Source organism: Pinus tabuliformis, chromosome 7 (assembly GCF_031772625.1).
Source record: "Pinus tabuliformis cultivar Carrire ecotype Pingquan chromosome 7, CPIR1, whole genome shotgun sequence".
Taxonomy (NCBI): Eukaryota; Viridiplantae; Streptophyta; class Pinopsida; order Pinales; family Pinaceae; genus Pinus; species Pinus tabuliformis.
The window spans coordinates 617377741-617399956 of NC_142293.1; the positions used below are offsets into that span (position 1 = coordinate 617377741).

At 37.1% G+C, this 22216-nt stretch overlaps 1 protein-coding gene across 1 annotated transcript; it reads left to right on the forward strand.

Annotated features, from left to right (window-relative positions):
• Nucleotides 1-19115: 19115 nt before the first annotated feature.
• LOC149248951 (uncharacterized) lies at nucleotides 19116-20517 on the forward strand. The gene is made up of 2 exons (XM_089451478.1): nucleotides 19116-19129; nucleotides 19260-20517. Exons 1-2 carry the CDS (start codon nucleotides 19116-19118, stop codon nucleotides 20515-20517), a joined length of 1272 nt encoding a protein of 423 aa, XP_089307604.1.
• Nucleotides 20518-22216: the final 1699 nt, after the last annotated feature.

Sequence of the window (22216 nt, forward strand, 5' to 3'; positions counted from 1 at the left end):
TATCCTCTGAAATACGTGGGATGCGATGATCTTTTGTTATGGTCTTGAACCATTCTACTTCTACATCTGGCTGCAACATGTCCAAGATTATGACATACATAACATTCAACATTATTCAGTGGAGGAAATAATCGTCTATCACTTCCATAGTTAGGAGTAAAGGATTTTCCTTTAGGAATTTCTTTCCTTGGTTGTTCCTTGTTGAGCATTTCAGATTTCTCATTAGAGTTTCTTGCCTCACCTTGTGAGCTAGATTCACCTTCAACGGATTCATAAAAACCAAGGCCAGTTTTGATAATAGGGGATCTTTAGCTACCAAGAATGTCATCCAAAATCTTAGTACTATCTTGAAATCGCAACAATTTATCATTTTCTTCTAATTTACCTTTTAAGATATTTACCTCAACCTGATGTTGTTCTTCCTTTTCCAGATACTGATTCCTTAGGTCTTCTTCAGCTTTTCTTCCTTCTTCCACTTGTTGCTTTAATTTGATCACTTCATGTTCTTGATCTTCAAGAGCTTCTCTGTTCTGCTCTCTTGATTTTCCAAGATCTTCTTTTAGAGAGAGGATCTCTGATTCAAGTCTCTGAATTGTTATGCTCTGATCATTTACTATATCCTCCAATTTCTCCCTTACCCTGGTTACTGTCTCCAATTGTTCGTTTAATTTGGTAACTTCCTCAGTTTCTGCATTCTTCTTTTCATATGCCATGAGACTTCTAATGTCTTCACTACCATTGAATGAGTCATTACTTTTAACATAGGTATAATAGCTTCTATTACCTTCTTCAGACATCTTTCCTTTGTTATGAGGGCATTTAGCAGTGTAGTGACCAACTCTACCACATGAAAAACATTTGAATGGTAGCTTACCTTTGAACCGTCCAGTTCCCCGTTCAAGATTATTGACAAAATTTACCTCATCTTCTTCCTCTGACATGTATCCTGACGCTTCGAATGCGGCTTTTGATCGTCCCTCTTTTCGCATTTCAAAAGCAGTTAAGATTCCGTGAAGCTGTGACATGGTGATTGTCTGCAGATTCTCCTTTTCTTCTATGGCAGACACTTTGGAATCAAATTTAGCAGACATAGATCTCAAAACCTTTTCAACTAAGACAACTTCCTTAAATTCTTCACCCAAATCCCTCATACAATTTACAATTTCATCCATACGCAGGAAATAATTAGCTATGCTTTCATTACTATGCATCTTAAGATTTTCATACCGGATTCTGAGAGTTTGAAGCTTTACTCTTTTTACCTGATCATCTCCTTCATAGCTCAGAATGATTTTGTCCCATATTTCCTTAGCTGATTTGAAATGCATGACCTTCATAAATTCTGATTGTGTCAAACTTCCCAATAAGACAGTAACAGCTTTGGCATTGAGCTCATATTGCTTTCTCTCTGCTGCATCTGTAGGAGTTGCTGATGGGAATTTGTATCCTCCTTCTACGATTCCCCAAACTTCTGCTCCAAGTGATTGTAGATATGCAGTGGTTCTTATCTTCCAGTGGGTAAAATTGTTCCCGTCAAAGATTGGTGGCCTGATGTGTGCCTCTCTTTCTGGATTAGTCATTCTGATGGATCTTTTCCTTCAAGCGATCAAGCTACCTCTGAAGAACCTGGCTCTGATACCAATTGTTGGAAATAATACTGAGAGGGGGGGTGAATCAGTATTATCAACTCAGATACTTTTCAATTTCATACTCAGATTCATATACGCGGCTTCAGTTCAGTATATCAGCGTATATACGCGACTGTGTTAAATGCAACTAGCGTATATGCAGTAATCTTATGAATCAGTTAGCTTATCTTCAGTAAATTTATCAGAACATTATTAACCATAATAACAGTAATCAGGTGCAGTAAAACAGAACAGATCATCACACATAAGAAGCACACATGAACACAAGATATAAGGTGGAAACCCAATGTGGGTGAAAACCACCTGCTGCAATTCGTCTCTTTCTTCCTTTAATAAGAAACTTCTTTTACAATGTACTGGTGCAGTCCTTTACCAGCACGCAGGATTCAACCTGCAGAGGGCTACAACCCTCTTAGCTCTTGTACTAGCTAATATGCTAGTACGTAGGTGCTGACCTACAGAAGGTTACAACCTTCTTTTCTTCAGGGACCACGTTTCATTAATTTTCAGACTGGATCCATGAGTACAAAACAATCACTGCTGCAATACAATCATCAACTTATACTTGCATCATAAATCTCTAAATCACCCAATTCTGAATCACTGAAAGCCCTGTCATCAAAGACACAGAACCCAAACCAGAGCCCAGAACTCTGCAACAACCACTAGAATCAACGACAACATGAAACACCAAATCTCATAATGCATACGCTACTTGACTATATCAAAACCGCGTGTGTACGCGCTTTTACCAGAGACAACCCACGTACATATCTAAAGATAATTACTTATACATTCGCTGTCAGATCTAACCTTAGCCAAGCGTCACAAACAGATAACCAGCAATACTAGATCTTCCCACTACGTCAGACATCCATTCCTTGCTCCGCATTCTTGCCTAATGATCTTCTCCTCCTTTTATAGTCTTAGGCCTTGCTCAATACCACGGTCCAAAACCATAATAAATCAATACCAAGAGCCCAATACTTGGGTTCAACACACTTGTCGAGATACCATGGTCCAAAACCATAGGTTCAAATACCGAGGACTAACTACCACAGACCAAGACATAAGTTTTCTCACCTGTACGCGCTTTTCCTTGCGTGAAAGTGCGTGTATACACATACACGTCTTCGGAACGTCCAACCCGCGTGTATACGCTGATTTGTCACAATGAACCTGCGTATATCTCTTTCTTGACCTGCTGTACTAAGATCTGTCCTCTGGTTAAGTTGCCATCACCTGTATCAACCTCTGAGTGAGTTGCCATCAAGGACAAAACTTGTATCATAATGCCAACACTTCTTTGGCACAAAATTCCTTGAAGTTATTCGATACATACTCACCTCCATTTTATCTCCTGAGAGCCTTCACCTTTTTGTCGATCTCTTTCTCAAATAGTGCCTTCAATTCTACAAACTTTGAGAATGTCTCATCCTTCTTCCGCATGAAGAATATCCAACACTTTCTTGACAAATCATCAATAAAAAAAAGAATACTTATGTCTGGCATTAGAGGCTGTTGAGAAGGGTCCACAGACATTAGAGTGAACTCTCTCCAAGACTGCATGTGATTTGTTGTCTCGATCATGGAATGTTGATTTCACATACTTCCCCAAGGTACAACCTTTGCAGACATCTTGCTACTCAAGTGCTCCTTTAGGGAGGCTAGTGTTTATTTGTTGCATAAAATTTATGGCGCCCTGATGCAAATGGACCATTCTCTTCTGCCAAAGCACACAAACATCGCGAATATTCACTTTCTCTACCTTACTGCTTAACAAAAAAAAAAAACACAACAAGTTTATACAAGTTCTTCACATAAATCATGATCTGCTTCACCTGTCTAGTGGCTATGTCTCTCAGAAAGGATATACCTTTACTAAAGATCATAGCATAACCATGATCTTCCAAAACTTCTATAGAGATGACATTCTTCTTTAGGCCTAGCACAAACATGACATCTTTGAGGCAAAGAGGGGATCTAGACTCCCTCTTAAAAGTTGCGGTACCAATCTTGGTAGCACTATACCTTCCATCATCCCCAAGCTCAATATGTATCTAGATATCTTTCTCCTCCAGGGCATTGAAAATATCTCTACACCCTGTCATGTGGAACAAGGCATGTGATTCCAAGTACCACACACTCCCCATGATAGTGTTGTCCATGCATTCGATAAGGGTGAATTATAGCTTGAAATGTGAAGTCAATGATTCACCTACTACTCCTCCTTATTTCTTCTTTCTAGACTTTTTTTGTGGACACTTTGTAGCATAGTGCCCAAATTCATGACAATTGAAGCATTTTATTTTGGACAAGTCTTTCTTCTTGCCCCGTTGGCTAGATTCTGGTTTGGCTTGAGACTTCTTCCCTTTTCCCTTCTTTCCCTTTCCAACCAATGTAATATTGTCTAAGGATGAAGTTTCATCCTCTGCTTTGGATGAAGTTCCATCCTAGTTATTTCTCTTGAATTCTTTAGCGAGCCCTGGTATTGCATCAAGAGTGATGCAACTCCCAAGGGCTCCTCAACTCTATTTATCAACCCAAGGTTCGTACAAAATTTAATGTCATAGTGCTATATGCACAGTAGATGGGATTCCACTCATGCCATCCTCAACTAGAACATTTGATCAATAGTTCTCCAAGACCATTCCTCCTACTAAATTGAAATGAAAACTAGCTAATGACGGTGAAATTTAGAAGCTACCTCTAACTATGAAATGGGAAATGATATTAACTTCCACTAATGATATTGAATCAATCCATGAAAAGACAAGAGCTACACTACTTGAAGAAATGAAACTACATTAGCTTGCAATCAACCACCCACCTACCAAATCTACTTGCAGATAATAAGTTAACCTACCAAACCATAACTCAAGCTGTTATGTATCATCTAACTAGCTCACATTTGCATATAAATCAATGTTCTATTTGTGCCAAATCTGTGATAAGGAAACTAAGGGTTTTTTGTTTTGTAGTGAAGGAAAAGGAGGGTTTCGAGTGGCCTAGGAGCTCCCTTGATCATGGAGTCACAAATGGGGATCAACATAGTTTGAAAATAAGCCCAAATTGTAGCAAAGGTCAAAACTAGTGAAGAAACAAGTTGTTATAGGTGTGCTATAGGAGGATGCTAGAGGTACCATGTATTGCTACAGGAAGGCCTGTAATGCTACAAGAAGGTTGTTGAGAAGGTTTAGGAGGTGAAAATGATGGGTTCAAGGTATGGAAAGGTGGATGCAGGTTGAGGTAAATGAATGAAGGGTGGAAAAAGCCCCTATCCAAGCTGAGAGTCTTTTGAAGGCCCATTTTTCACTAGGAGAAACTCTCGGTGGTCTAGGAAAATTATCTCATGAATATAACTTTTAGGATAAAATTTGGGATTCACTAGAGAAGGTGAGGAAGTCCAAGATGGAGGTGGTGAAGGTTCACTTTCCTGCAGATCGAAATAACCCTGCAATCATCACATGCATCTACTCATTTATCATTGAAAAAATGAAACAACTAATAGTGGAAAAGATGAGCTGAATTTAAATGCTATCCAATCTATGCCAAAACTCTAATCTAATCAACAAATCAACTCTTAAGATATGGTAAGCACATGAAAACAAGATGACCAACATAAATCTTCTTCGAAGAAATCATAAACATAATATTTTTGGGGTGTGGTTGTAAACCCTTATACTCATGCTCCCATGAGGGAGGTGAGGTTGAGGTTGCGATCACATATTTTTTATGGATTATTCTCTAAGTAACTACAAGAAACTAATAAGAACTCTGAACTAAAAAGAGATACAAATACACAAGAGGGACCTAAGCCACTGGGGTTGGTCCCAAACCCAAGATCCTCAGCCCTTTGGATCTAAATTAGTGATGAACCAATAAGAAAATTCTCATTATCATTGCATAAATTTCTAATAAATCACATAATAGTAAAGAATAATAGTGTCAAGTACTTAAGCTCAATAGCTACCTAGCTAAAAACAAAACTCGAATCCTAATGAGCTCTTTTACATGTTTATTTATACAGGATGGTAGATACTAGTAGCTCCCTAGAAGATAAGAATATTTGTCTCCCACAACTCGAGAATGGTGAATCTTGTTCCTCATTAACTACGCTTTCTTGACTGCCAATGATCTCATCTTGCTTAGCTTCCAATGACCTCGAGCTGATGAGAGAGTGTGTTATGATCTTGGGTTGATTGAAGGAGTTAAAGAGGTGGACAACCTTCTAGAATCTCTCCCTATTGTCTACTCTGACCCCTTGCATGGGAGTTATCTAAAAAATGCTCCATTTCCTGCAATTAAACCATATTATGCCACATGACATAGCAAACATCTTTTACCCTTCTCACTAAGTATAATATACCAAAAATTGTAAATAAATGTGAGAAAGAGATAGTTCTAAAGGTGAAGGATGGCATCATGACCCTTATAATATACTTATTGATGAGGCTCATCACTCTTCTTGAACCAAATCAGACCACAACCTTTCCTGATTTGGTAATTTTTCTCTTCCATTCACAGAGTCCTGATAACTGTGCCAAGATTTTGGAAGGCCTAGAAGAGCTAGTCTCACCAAGTCATCTTATACAACAGTCACACCAACCCCTCCAAGCTCATCCTGAACTTGTGTAAATTTGGCGAGGTATTATGTAATAATGACATTCTTCTGCATTTTGATATTTCTAAGTTTGTCTGCGAGGGCCAATTTTCTATGGTCACAACTATTCTCGAATAGCTCTATTAGTGCTTTCCACTCCCATGGAGATTTGATACAATGTGGTCTTGCACTCCCTCCAAGATAATTCTCCTCGCCTTGGATACATATTTCTTCCACTGGGATAGGTTATGTGGATCTTCTCATCCTGGTTTTGCAATGTCTGTCTTGGCATATTCCAGCAATTCTTTTTCATCAATTACTGCCTCCATGTGATCCTTCCAAGTAATGAAATTTGAATTACCTTCCATTGCATACTCTGATCTCATCCCACTGAAGGTCATCTTCCCAAATTTGAAGAGATCCTACTACAGTTAAGCTCCAAATTCAAACCTCGTGAAGAAGAACTTTGAAATTCTTGTTCTAATGTGAATCCAACTCTGATACCTTGTAGAAATATGGTGATATAATTGCAACTGCTAAAGAAGTTTGATTTAAAATCAAAAGACACAATTCTACTCTATTGAGATGCCAAATTTAGTTCACAATTTAGAACAACATTTGCAAACATGTAATAAGAAAAACCACACATGCATAATATTTTTCTAGGGGAACCCAACTGGGGAAAACCTCTCAAACCTCTTTGCATTAATCAGATGAATAAAGAATGTATTACAATTACGTTCCTGCTTTGACCACAACTTGCAAGTGAATAAGCTATCTCTCTACTCAATGAGAAGCTTTGACCCAAACTTTGTCAATTTCTGCCTTTGCTTGAGCCCCTATTTCCTTGTGCAAATGCAAAGGAATTAACCCCTAATTTTTAGAAAAAATTTCCTCCAATTGATTGCGCAATTCCCAAGGATTGATCATTTGGCCACATGCAACACCTGTACACTCAAACTAGTTTAACACTTCTTGTTACACCCCCTTGGAATCGCCACCACAACTAAGGAACTCAAATTCCTTGCATGCACTAGCTATTTTGAGCTAATTAATCAATTAACTAGATGATTATTAAATTAGACTGTTGTCCCACTAGACAACTGACCTTCTACTAGTTCCATTAATGGTTCAAACTAGTTTAACTAAATACAATTGGAAATACTTGACCTTGATTGCTACAAATTAGCAATCACACATGCTTAATAAAACTCCAAGCCCTCTAGCTCGAATTTACTAACCTAGGTGAGTGACAAGAGCCATGTCACACAAGTTAACATCCAACCCTATCAAGAAGAGAAGAGTTATATTGATAGAGATTGAGTTAGTCCCAATTAGTTCCACATAGTATGAGATGGAAAGTTTGAGAGAAAGCTCAGTGAAAATTCCATTTGGTATGAGATCATCCCTAATCTAAAAAGTGGCTAGGTTGGGCATGAGCATCAAAGTGTTGAAGGTATAATGTGTATCTTTCGCATTTATGAATTTCACTTCATATGTTTTTCATATTTATGAGATATATGTTGGAACCAATAGACTAGAAATTATTACCTTTCATGAATGGACATGTTACTAAGTTCAGATCAAATTATTAACTTTTATGATTGGACACTTGAGCGGGTGTTTTCTTGTAAGGTTTTCTTTTGTTTCAGTATTCATCTTTCGCAACGGCTGGGTGAATGTTTGTTCGACCTCAGTGTGTATGCGGTGGTGTTTCAGGGTAAGTAGTACGGATACGATAGCTTCGTTCACAACAATAGTATGGCGGTCAAATGGTTAAAAATGTGAAATGCGTGGAACAAAAAATGACAAATGATACGGACTTTGATCAGTAACGTTTATGACTTTGGAGACACCAGTAGAATTTGGTATCTGCTTGGAAAGTTTAAATTATGTCTTTAGTATATAGCTGGTGGGTTAGTCCATGGTTTACGGTTCACCCTATCGCTGCAAGTACCTTGACACCTTTGCCAAATTTGATTTCACAGTATATAACGAGACGCGATTGTTGCGCCTAGCTAGTAGAAGGTGGAAGCAGGAACCGCCGTCCCAGCGCTGATTGGATATGTCTTTCGTAGCTGCAACTCACTAAAGGGACGTTCAATGGCCGAACATATGTGGTTAAATCTAGGGCCACGTAGTAATGTTACTATTGTTTCGTTGACATCATCATTTGGCATTCACATCTACATGTGTTTGGGGTTCCGGCTCTCCGAAGAAAACTAAATTTACTTTAAAACTAAAACTAATATTTACAGATACTACGGTCACAATCATAAGGAATCAAATCCAATGATTGGTGGGTTGCCATGTGCGACTTTGGAAGATAGAAAGCTTATGGGCTCCATGCTTTCGCCATCCATTCCTGTTGATCGCCATCGCTCTACTTGTGAATTCGTGTTTATATATCTGCCACGAGTTGAATCCCAAGCCTATATCAGCCCTTGGCAACCGGCAGGAGAACTCACCGCCAAACTCAGTTACTCGCAGAGAAGATCCATTGGCAGGCAGGGGTAAAAATGAGGTGCATGCAAGGGCAAGTAGATGGAGTCCCCGTTTCCTCCAAACCGAAGATAAGAAAAGGTCTCTGGTCACCTGAAGAAGACGAGAAACTTATCAATTATATGAAGAATAACTGCCTTACCGGCCGGACCTGGAGCTATGTGGCCAAACATGTTGGTAATTAAAGAAGTACCCAGTTCCATTTTAATTTTCAGTTCTACTCTGCTTTATATTAGTATTTTAACAATGTTAATAGTATTAATTTAGTTTAAAACTAATCTGAAACATTAAGATTCGCATATCATTTTACTTAATACAGAGTAGTTCATGAAAGTTTATGAAGTATGTTTTTTATTTTTTCTATTAAAATCATGCTCGCCTTCTTCTTTTAATGAAGTGTTTATAACGAAATGCAAAGTTTGTATTTGTAGTGAGTGCCCTATCCTCTATATAATATCTCAGTGAATACCGTTTTCCTTGTCTGTACAAATATAGTACTCTCAGTGACTACCGTCTGTTCTTGGGCCAAGATCGATAATAAGTTAAGTTTCCTTTTTATAATCGAGAATTTTTCAAGTGTATAGTGAATAATAAGTAAATTTTATGTTTGAGAATTTTCAATTCTATAATAGACTTTGGAAATTCGATGAATGTAAAAAAAATATGATACACATCTTTCATATTTATAGGAATTCCGAAATATCCATTACCTGAATTGCAGACCGTTTCAACTTCCCCCCAAAAAAAAAATCTTCCCAACCTATCTAAGTAAGACACACCTTAGACTAATTCATAGTCATGTATATACAGGTTTCCAGAGATCCGGAAAGAGCTGCAGGCTGAGATGGATTAACTACTTACGACCTGGGCTGAAACACGGTGCAATTTCACTCCAAGAAGAACAATTGATCATACACTTACACTCTATTCTAGGCAACAGGTTTTCTTTTGATCCATTCCTGCACCTCTGCTCTCTTCTATTCATTGATTTCTCTATTAATAGTTGTTCCATTTAACTGCTACATTTTGTCCATCGATTTGGAAAAGTGAATGACGTTGACGACGCAGGTGGTCTCAAATTGCTTCCTATTTGCCTGGACGCACGGACAACGAGATCAAGAATTACTGGAACTCTTATATCAAAAAGAAGCTCAACGGGTTTCCCTGCTCCTCCTCCACCAAAGCCAACGGCAACAACAGCACAAAATTTAACGTCCCCTCGGAATCCAATTCAGTCTCTGCGCAGGCTCATAATACGGCGTTTCACTCCGCCAAACCATCGGACGTCGACATTCCTGAAGTGTGCCTGCAGTCCCTTGATAACATCTTGAATGCATTGATCACTGAAGAAAATCAGCTTTATGGTGTTCAGAACGGATTGGATTTAAAGTATGTGCAAGTACAGGAGCAAAACAATGAGTTTGCAATTGATATAGACCCCACCAACAACCAGCTTATTTCTTGCTCTCAGCTGTGCACAGATTCTACCTCTACTCAGACCAGTGAGAGCTTCTCTCAGGCTTTTACATATCCCAGTCTGCAACCACAAGGGCATACTTATAAGACTGCAAAATCATCAAGATGCGGTCAATTCATAGACCCGTGGATTACATTGCCACTGCACGAAGCCCCTGTCTCTGGCAGTAATTATGTTGTCTCTAGCAACATTATCCCCGCTCTTTATGAGATCAGTGACTCGATGAAATGGGAAATTGGAAAAGATGGCGACATGCTTAATATTGAGATCGACTATTCTTTTTTGACAGCATCTCCTGGAACAACTGCACGGAGCGCTGGCCATTCCTACTCAAATGCAGCTGATTTTAGCAATGTTTACCCAGAAGCTGAGTCATACCCACCACATCATTCCCGCTCCCAATTTAGTGCACCAGAAATTCCATGGACCGACGTTGATCAGTACTCTAAGATCCAGTCTCAGGATCGGGACGATTGCAATGATCTTGGGAATTTGATATACGATGAAGTAAAATTGGGCGCACCAATTTACATTAATAATGATATGGAGAAGAGGTATCAGTTGCCTCCGGTGGGAGAAGTGCAGGTTGGTCATAAACATGATTACTCCACAATTGGGAATGAAGAAGCCATAGCAACAGTAGCTCCAACAGTGCTGGCCAGAGGAGGAAGAACGTTTGGCTTTGAGATTGAACACGAAGCCGAACAACTTACCGTTTGGGCACAGGACAACAATATGTACAGTACCTGATATCTATCCTATCTGTTAGAAAATGCAATGCAAATGCGACCGTCTGTAACGTTTCTTAACTCGAGTTAATTTTCTTGTGCGACAAGTAGAATCCACTGTCACGTGATTCATCAAACTTCTAACCTCCGATGCCTCAAAATTCAAATGTATGCCATAGGTTTACAACTTCAACGTATGTCATCTGCTTACGTCTGCATTTCAACTGTCGATTTCACAACCTTTTGACAAACGTAATTAAAGCAAAATTATGGACGAGCTAAAAATGCTGATGGACTGGTTGAAAAAGCTTATTAAAAAGCTTCTTGAGATGTAATAATCTCATTGCGAAATAGCGTAACGTCTTGGATTTTCACGATTTCCACCGATTGTGTACGACAATTTGGTGAGGACGGGTGACTTAATGTTTAGGCAACCCATCATACGTTAATATGTCAAAAAAGCTTATTGTCTTGTAGTAATCTTTTTTCGGAGTGGGAAGTAGAGTAAGACATAAGAGATTGTTCTTTTTTATATGCATTTACTTGAATCCGGAGAACACATCGTTAGAAAACCGAGCAGTATAACATGCTTTTTCACGTGCTTAATTACAATGGGGTGATATAATTTAGCATGAATATGTGGTTTTATTTAAATATATAAATCTGTTCAATGTTAGCCCAAAAAAATTGAACACTCAAGTTTAAAATTATAATTTCAATAAAATATTTTTTCTTTTAAACAAAATTAACATTAATTATTCATAAACCGGAATTAAGAATGGTTTTTATGAGTAATTTCTTTGCTTCAAAGCAAAGAAGTATTGTCGGACTTTTTCAGGTTTTAATTGTTTTATTTGAATAGATTTAATGACGTGAACATTTTGAAAATTTGTGGTTTTTTTAAACATATAAATCTGTTCAATGATAACCCAAAAAATTAACTCTTACTTTTAAAATTATAATTTCAATAAAATATTTTTTCTTTTAAATAAAATTAACATTGATTATTGATAAATGAGAATTAAAAAATTAACATTAATTATTTATAAATGAGAATTAAGATTGGTTTTCATTTATTTACTTGAATCAGACTAATTTCTTTGCTTCGAAGAAGTGTTGTCGGACTTTTTCAAGTTTTCGTTGTTTTATTCAAATAGATTTAATGACTTGAACATTTTGAGCAATTGACTTATAAATTTACTAACTTAAACTCAAATTTGTAATTTCAACAAATCTTGTTTAGTTGTAAACAAAATTACCATCTCAGACTCAAATTTATAATTCCAACGGATCTTGTTTGAAACAGTAATCTTGTTTTGAAGTGAGAAGTAGAGTAACACATAATAAAATGTTCTTTTTATAACCATTTATTTGAATCTAGAAAGCAAATCCTTGAAAACAAAGCATACTATCTCTTTCACATTTTGTTTGTTTTATCAAAATCTTGGTGATATAATTTATAATAAAATTGTGGTTATATATATATATATATATATATATATATATATATATATATATATATATATATTATTTTATATAAATTTGCAAGTTAAAATTTGATTATAATAATTTCATCTTACAAAATAAATATATATTTTTTAAGTAGGAATTTGGAGCCTAAGGTTTTGGAAAATTCTTATTATTGAAATTCTAAATTTATGATTTTTCCAATTTCAATCAAATCTCCAATAATATCGATTGAAATATTTTTATAAAATTTATAAAATATTCAATTCAATGCGGTAAACTCGTCAATCCCCAACTAAATATCAAACTGTGTTTACCATACATGGTTAGGCTTCTCTTAAAAGGAAAATTCTTTGAAAACATTCGAAACTGAAAGGTTTTTTTTTCCAGTAAGGCTTCTCTTAAAAGGAAAATTCTTTGAAAACATTCGAAACTGAAAGGTTTTTTTTTCAGCATTGTTTTTTTTAAATTAAATATGCAAATAGATATAAATATGTTTTATAAGGAATTGTTAGATTTAAGGACAAATATGAACCTTATAATTTTGGATGCATTGGATGGAGGTTAAAATAAAAAACATTATTTGGAAAAATATATATGATGCATTAGAAGTCATTAAGACCTATAATTAAAAAAAAGGAAAATGTATTATTTGATAATGCTAAAGTATTTTAGGATGTATTAATGGTAGTCCTTGTAATTTCAAGGATGAAATGACACACACATATGTGTGTATGAAAAACATTTTTTTTTCAAAGGGAAAAGACTTGTAATTTTATTCATCTTGAAACAAGGAGCAAAATTACATTTTGCATATGTCGTAAGTGTCACTAAGATAAGTTTGGCTTATGTGATAAAGAGAAAAAACATATGAAAATTAGAAACTAAATGTGATAATAATCACTTAACTTTTCTTTCTTGCCTTTTTTTCGTGCATTTTCTACCATTTCCCTGTGTTTGGATCAACCAGAACCATTGCTAGTTTGCATCTTGTTGGCCTTGGTGGGGATTATCTTTCTGAGTTAGAGCTCTTAGAAACATGAACTCCCTCTGAACCCCATGTCCCATTTTTTGTATGTGCATCATTTTTATTTTTATTTTGTTGCCTGAATCTCTTGTGCTTCAATGGCATTCTACATATGTGATATGCTACCATGTTAGACCCATGCTTCCACTTCTGCTTAGTTTGGATGGTTCTCCATGATTTCTTCTTCATCTTCTTCTGAGAGGTGAGGATCATAAGCTTACCCTCATTTGATTTATGGTCCCGCCTCTTTTTCCTTTTAGCGATCTCTTTTTCCTAAGGGTGTGTCTTCTGCAAGTGTCTTGTTTGGAACCATATTCAACATCTAAAAGTCATGTTCTCATATTCTAATACTTGGGTCTAATGAAAGTTTTTGTTTTAGTATTATGTAGTCAAGTAGATCTTTTTGAGGTCTATCTCTATGCAGATTTTGGCAAAAAAAAGGCCTTTCTCTATTCTTTTGAGGTCCATCTTTTTGAATTTTCTCAGTGTTTCCAATTTACTCTAGAACTGTGTGATGCCAGAAAGGGAGGGGGAGATTTGGTAGCCTCATCCATACTGGCATAGTGGAGACCACCATTTTTGTGGCATCAAAATTTGGGAACCATGGGGTAATGAAGAGCCCACCTCTACATCAGAACCATGGCCCATCATTCGATACTTTTGCCAGATTTGCTTGAGTATCAAATTGGATGGTAAAAAGACCTTTGGAATGTAAATAGATCTCACATTTGGGAGTTCAGGATGAAAACATGCACTGGTGTAAAATGTCAAATCTAGGAAAAAAGCCATTAAACCTGCACATCATAGTTTTTTATTATAGAGAAGAAAAAGGGAATTTAACTCTGGAAGATTAACCTCCATGGCAGACACATGCTTCATTTTTTCTACTTGGGTTGATTTAAGGATGATTTGCATGTACGGAAGCATTTCCCTACGTCACATCCTTGTAGGAGGCAAATCTGTTGGAGGTCCTCAACCCTAGAGCTCCACCGTGAAGCCTGAGGTTTAAGATTACGGTAGAGTTCCTTGAGATGTGATATTCCTTCATCATGGAAAGATCTTGATGCATCCTCCTTTCAAAAAGAAGACACCAAGTTTTTACAGGGATGCCCAACTTGTACATGACTTGTTGCTTCAGATTTCCCATAGAGTCTGAAGCCATGACCAAAAAAGGAAGGATTTACCATTTATATTTAATAACGATTTGGAATATTTCCTTGTATAACTCTTCCTATGTTTCATCCAACATAGAACTGTGAATGGGAGGGAGTTTTCCTTGTGAAATCATATCACTCATGTGCGTAGGGAGGAACATCACTACAGGTTGTATATCCATCAAGGCTTTATCGACCAGGCTTTCTTGGCTACCCACAAAAAGGATACTAGTTAATGATATGTGGATATGCTTCTAGTCAACCAATTATATTCCACGAAACATTGTAGCGGCATCGTTGCCATGGCCATGCATCACATAACCACCAATTATTGCATTCAATGAAGCTAAATTTATCTAATTCATTTTGTTAAACACTTTTTGTGCCTTGTCAATGCACCCACATTTAGCATACATGTGTAACAAGGCACTTTCCACATAGAAATCTCACACAATTTGACTTCTAATCATATAACCATGGATTTCCTTACCACAACTTAGAGCTACAAAGTCAACACATGTTTGGATAGCACTAGTGATTGTAACTGAGTTTAGTTACACGGTGAAAGCACTCACTTCTTTCAAGGGTTGTAAAGATCCTTCTCCATGCGCATTCTTTGCATAAGCCGCAATCATTGAAGTTCATCAAATCACATTATGCTTAACAACTACTCACTACATTTCTCGAAATAGTATCGTGACATCCTCAAGCATGCCATTCTATCAATACCTTACAACTTTTGAATTCCATGCAATAATTTTGCTCTCAAACATTTTCGTCAAATTTATTGAATGCATCCTTCATACTTCTACACTTCAAAATGTGTCTACAAGGGAACTTCACACATAAACATCTAATTCAAGACCACCCTTAATGGTATCATTATGAATCCCCTTGCCATGTTGTAGAGCTATTAAGCTCCCATAGTCAAGATGAATGCTCACAATCATAACATACTTGGGTTTTCCACGTTCTTCATGCATTTGAAAAAGTATTTTCAAGGCCTCTAATTCTCCATCCCTGCTCAACACACACCCTTCTAGTCCAATGATGTATGACCCTGCACTAGCCGACCAGACTACTTGAGAAGAAAGTAAAGAAAATCCCTTTTATGTTGTCATTGTCATTTCTCCTACACTCCCTCGAAAGTCAACTCTCGAGAATTTGTTGTATACACTCAATGTATAACAATGTTATGTCAATCTTGGAAAAATAATTGTATGCAAAAATGCTTTGTTCTCTACAAATCGACAAGTTTTTGTAGCAAGATTCATCATTTAAATACTCAAAATGTTGTACTATCAAAAAGGTATGCATTATATATTTTCATGAGAATTAACATACCAGTGTTAGGAAAATTCAAAATTCACATAGTTACGCACATTTTCTATAAATAAAATTATATTTGGAAAACCAACTTATTTTCCTACATTTCATTTTTTACACCAACTTCAAATTCATTGAGTAGGTACCTCTAATCATCTCTCTAATTTAACATATTGTTGTCGGGATGATCTAGAAGTTTGTTAACTAGCTTTCATGCAATGAGATTTTTCATAGCATCAATATTTGCATTCTTGACTTGCTTTTTTATATGAAAATTTTTGGTCATCTCGTTCTCTTAGTGTTAAAGGCTACTTAGGTTCACCACCTTAAACATTAATGTGCAAACAATTTTCTCACCCATTTCAAAGCTACCTTCCACCTAGAATCTATAGCTACGTGATTGTTTTCTCTATATCCTTATTATTCTATGAGACTTTTCTTCTTTGTATTTCTTTTTATGATTTTTCTAACTCATGATAGTATTTTAAACAATAAATCAAACATAATTTAACATATAAAGTTTTTCTCATGTAATAATTTATTTTTTTCTTCATTATTTACAATTATTTATTTAAATTTTCTCTTGAAAAAATTATGTAATAATTTGTTTTTGTCCCCATTATATTTTGAAATATTACTTTCTAATTAAAATATATTTTTCGCTTTTAATATCACCAACTTTCCACTAAATACAATATTACCCAAAATACTTTCAACATCACATCATAATCCATCTTACCATTGAAAAAATACACCATTCCGAAAACCCATTTAGCATCTCATGCTATTGCCCTCAAACAATACCAAAACACTTTCTAAAGTCTCCTAATTATTCCTCTCTAATATTACCAAAACAATTCCTAACGTCGCATCATTATTCCTTCTGTTACCATGGGCATGTGATTGGGTAAACTAGGTGACTATAAAGGTCCGTTTTGTTTGTTTTTTTTTTTTTCTCAGTAAAAACTAATTCTATTAAGAGAACGTATGGTACAATGCAAGGTTACAAACAAGAGAAGCAAGAACATAGGCAGCCGGAAAGGATTGGTTATCCACCTCGGCTCCTAAGAGAGAAAGAGTAGAGAGCATTGCTGAGCAAGAAGAAACAAGAGGAACAAAAGAGTAGGATCTGAATAGAGGATTCTACCCAACATGTGCAGAATCCACTATTCTGCATTTTTTCCCTTTCTTTTTACCAACTTTGACCCAGTCAGGAGGACTTTGCTGAGCTGGCATGATTTGCAAACTGAGATGAGCCGACGGAGAGGTCTCCTTGTCTGAGTCCGAGGTGGAGGATTCATGGTTCCTTTTCTGTGAGGCTGGTATGACGGACGAATCCATAGGACCTGCCGAGGACGGATCCGGTTCCGACGCTGCTGCCACACCTTCCATATTCTCTTCCTCTTCATCGGAGCTGAAGTCAAAATCGTCCATGGGAGGAGGATCATGAGGCTTCCAGCTTTTGGATTTCTGCTTAGTATTGGCTTTCTTCTTTTGGGCTGGCATCGTGGGACAAGAGCTCTGAAGGTGACCTATATGATGGCAGTTGCGGCAGCGAAAGACTGTGTTCTCGTAATCCAAAGTTTGAGTCCAATGGAAGTCTCCAATTTTGAGATTGATCTGGTCCGAGAGACCTTTTCTTATGTCTATTTCTGCACAGATCTTGGCAAAAGTGTATAGGCCCTTTTCCCCTCTAGAGATGTTTGTGTCTAAAAGGCGGCCTAGAGAGTTTCCAATCCCTTGGAATACAGCAAAGTGCCATATATTTGCTGGGAGGTTTGGAAGTCTGACCCAGATGGGGAGTTTGGTGATGATTGCTGTGGAGGGATCGAAATCTGGGAACCAAGGAGTGAGGAATAAACCAGCTGCACCCCAGAACCATGGGCCACCAGTTAAGGCTTTTTGATAGTCCTCATCGAAGGCAAACACTACGATGAAAAATCCCTTTGAGCATAGCAGAACCTTGCAGTTGTTGGTCCAGTTAGAGTGGATCCATTGGTAGAGGTCTGCTGTGCATGGCCATAGCCCATTAAACCTGCAGATAATGCCATGTTCCGCAAAATGCTGGGTTTTCTCATCCAGCGTAGGATGCTTTATTTCTATGGAGGGGGTTTCCTCCAGTTTATCCACCAGGAAAGGCTTGGGAGCTTGAGCATGTGGAGCTGTTCTCTGAGGCAGCTTAGCATGGACGACGTCCTTGTAAGAAAATGCCTCAACTGAGGATGACTGTCCTGCAGCGCCCCCTCTTAGACGAAGGGTAAGAGCAATGGAGGTATTTCTCTTAATGTTGTAAAAAGACAGGGGGTAAAGATCCTCGAGTTGTTTACCTTCGTGAAGAAGTCGCTGTGCTGCAGAGGGAATCCCCAGCTTGAGTTCCAGAGCCTGCTTGAGGTCTTGCACTTGATCCGATGCTCTCACCCATTGTAGCAGAGTTTTGCCAGATATAAGCTTGATCAGGATCTGGAATGAGGCAGAGAGACCAGAGTTCTGCTTGCCTCTGCAGATCTGAGACAACAGGCGGCTGGAGCTTTGAAGGGCCTTCTTTTCCTGCGTTTGCAGCAGGGGATAGAGAGAGGAGGAGGGAGTCCTAGGGACGCTGAATCTAACATTGCGTTCCGCCCAAAAGAGCGTCCAGACGCAGTTCGGGGGGGATAGAGAAGAAGTAAATAAAAGTGAGCAACCTTCCAGGGTAAAGAAATTATTTCCAAGAGCCGCCGCTTGGAGAAAACTGAATGCATGTTCTGCAGGTTCGCTCTTGACCAATGCGTCTGCAATCTGATGGGGGTAGCTGTAGCCAAATGCAGCGGCAGATGGCTGAGAGCCGGCGGCCCCAAAGTCCAGAGCGGAGAAGCACAGGGGGCGGAGAGCTTTCGAAAGAACCTTGAAGACAGTCGGAGCCGCGGAGAGGGCGTAGATCTGCAATTCTTTCCTGAAACACGCTACGCCATCATCGATGGGGCCGAGCCGTGTCCAGACGGCGGCCAGAGGAGAAGAGGGGGCGTCTGAGCATCTAGGGTTCATTTTCGTTCCGCCAAAGGTCCGTTTTGTTTTGATTCGACTCTCACTCGTATTTTGTATGGATTGTAACCGAGGAACAAAAAATATACGAGCAAATAAACTTCATGAACGGACATATGACTGAAGTTGACTTCCAAATATCTTGCCAATAAGGATTTGGAGGCATGGTATCGAAGAGGCAAATTAGGTGTTCACTATGGTTCTCCCATCTGGCGCAGTTTTCAAAAGGTTGAGGCTATTGTTCTGGAGCAGCTGATTTGGCAATTTCATAAGGGCAACAAAATCATTATTGGCAAAGATCGTTTTAGATGTGGATCAGAGATTATTGAAATCCCAAGCACTCTCATTAATCATCTCCATAGAGGCGGTAATTTTTTCTGGGACAAGTTGATCGCTGCATGGGATGGTCCAGTGCCGCGTTGGAAAGTTTTCTCAGATCTAAACATTCCAAAATACTGTGAACAGAGGTGGCTTGCTATTGTCCGTCGTCTTCAAAATGGGGGCATCACCTGTACAAGAGATTCTGATTGTCTTGCTTGGGACATTTCGGGTGATCCGAATAATATATCAGTCAAAGGTTTATATCAGCTGATGATTGGGCAGCATCCCTCCTGGTCCCCGTCTTTTCCCCTCATTTTCTGGAAGGACGATTGTCCTATGAAGATGATCCTGTTTGCCTGGCTCGTTTTCCATAACCGGAATTTGACGTGGGAAAATTTATTGAAGAGAGGTTGGTTTGGTCCTAATGTTTGTTCTTTATGCAGGGAAGAGGCGGATTCGAACCTCCACATCTTTCTGAAATGCAAGCAGTCAATTCATATATGGCGAGATTTAGAACATGCCTATGGTTTCAAGATTGACAGGCTGGTATCGATTCAGGAGTGGCTCATGGATTGCAGCAAGAAAAAGAAATTATGGCGCAGAATTGGCATCTTAGCATTATGGTTTATATGGAAATGGCGAAACTCCTGCATTTTTAATCAATCCAATTTTTCCCCAGCTAAGGTTATCGATCTAATTACTGTTTATACTGAATCATTCCCTCAGGAACCAGCTAAGAAAATAATATCATCCTCAGACAGGCTTTCTAATGTTCGTCCTCAACAGCCATCTGCCTTTTTCGATGGGGCAGCTCAACAGGGTCAATGCAGATGCGGCTTCCACATATTTATTTCTGAAAGTTCTCAATTCTCTGCTTTTTGGCATGGGGGTCAGGGATCTAATAATATGGCGGAAGCTATGGCTCTCTCTGGCCTTCTGAAATTTTGCATATTCCTAGATATTCAGCAGATGGCTTTTTATGGTGATTCAAAGCTATGGGTTGATTCGGTTAACCAGAAAAACTGCATTCAGGCTCATCATCTATCTGGCTGGAGAGATAGGATACAGTTCTATTGGTCCTGCCTGGAGAATTGCTCAATTCAACACATCAATAGGGAAGAAAACAGTACAGCAGACGGTCTCTCAAAAAAGGGACTCTTCTCTTCTTCAGAATTTTGGCACCTCGACATTGTATCTGATGATGTCCATTATCAGATATCTGATTTTGCCCTTCTAGATTTGTAAAGAAAATGCATGGCTGTCGTTCTCTCTTTGGAGTTTTTGATATCAGAATTTATCAGAATCGAATGCTGAGTCAATTAGTTCTTCAGATATAGGTTTTTTTGTTCTTATATACATATGGGATCATATCTCTGTTCCTGCACAATCAGAGAAAGAATGTATTATTCTGCTTTTATATACTTCATATAATATATAATGCTTTTTTTCTTTGAAAAAAAAAGAAGTTGACTTCAAATTATTAGATTTATTAAATTTTATGATGAGTGATGTGAGCGGGTGTATGTCTGTAAAGTTGGGTGTATGCCTGTAAAGTTTTATTTTGCTTCAGATTGGACACATGAGTGAGTCAAGTTCAGTATTCATCTTTCACAACGGCCTACAGAATGAATTTTCAACGACAAAATGTAGGCGGTGGTGTTTCAGACTAAGTAATACGGATACTATAGCTTAGCTTCAGTTACAACAATGGTATGGCGGTGAAATGGTTAAACATGTGAAATGTCTGTAGTAAAAAATACAATACAAATGGATATGGACTTCAATCTTTTCGAGTTCAAGTTGATTGTAGATTTTCGGAATATTTAGAAATCGGATGAACATAAGCACGGTCCAAAAATTAACCACGCCCATGTCAGTTTGATTCCGAGAGAATCTGCAATCAACTTAAGAATGCCCTTCAATCCATAAATTTTTAGGCTCGAAATTTGGACATGCCATTAGAATTAAAGTTTATTTTTGTCTTAAGTATTCAGCCAGTTGGTTCGTCTAGGGTTTACTGTGTAGGTACCTAGGTCAAATCTGTTTATTCATAATAATAATAATAAAAAAAAAAATCTATTTTATCTTATCTCACCTAAATTTAATAAATTTGTTTTCCTAGTTTCTTAACTAATTTTTTTAGTTTAATCTTTTTAGTTTATATATATTTAGGAAAATCTTTCTTGAATCAACAATGAGAACAGTTATTTCCGGCTGCTATTTGAAAATATAGGTTGACCCATCACATTATCCAAGAAAAAACATGCCACCAACAATAATAGGCTCGTAGTCCATAAGAGAGCAAGCTTTCACTAAATGTGTCTGAATCTTAAATAATTAACCTGTTTGAAAACCTACTCCTAGAAAAACAAAAATAATTTTGACTAATATAAAAAATAATATTAAATACAAATCACTTATTATATATTATATAGTATTAAATATAAGTAATAAACGGTGTATAAATAATTAAATTTATAATATATTCCAATCTAACCATCTATAAAATATACCTGTAATTAGTCGAGTTCTACTGATTCTATTTTTATCGATTCAAACTCTAACATAAGCTTTTACGGGCTAAATTACAACAAATTCCACCTTTATAGGTTACACATTCAAAATGAGATTTTTTCTTATATTATTAAATTCAACCTTTAAATATTAAAGGTGTAATATTAATTTTTTATTAATGTATTAATTAATCTTTTGTTAACGTATTAATTATTTCTTCACATTTAATAAATAAAAATTTGGCATTTAATGAATTCTATTAAATATTAATTTTAATGTTTTAATTTAATTTATAATTTTTTATTAAATTTTAAATTTTAATATTTTATCTCATAAATTTTGACAATATTAATATTATTTTTTTAATTAAATTTACACTTTTTTATTAAATTTTTAAAATTAATATTTTATCTCATAAATTTTAACAATA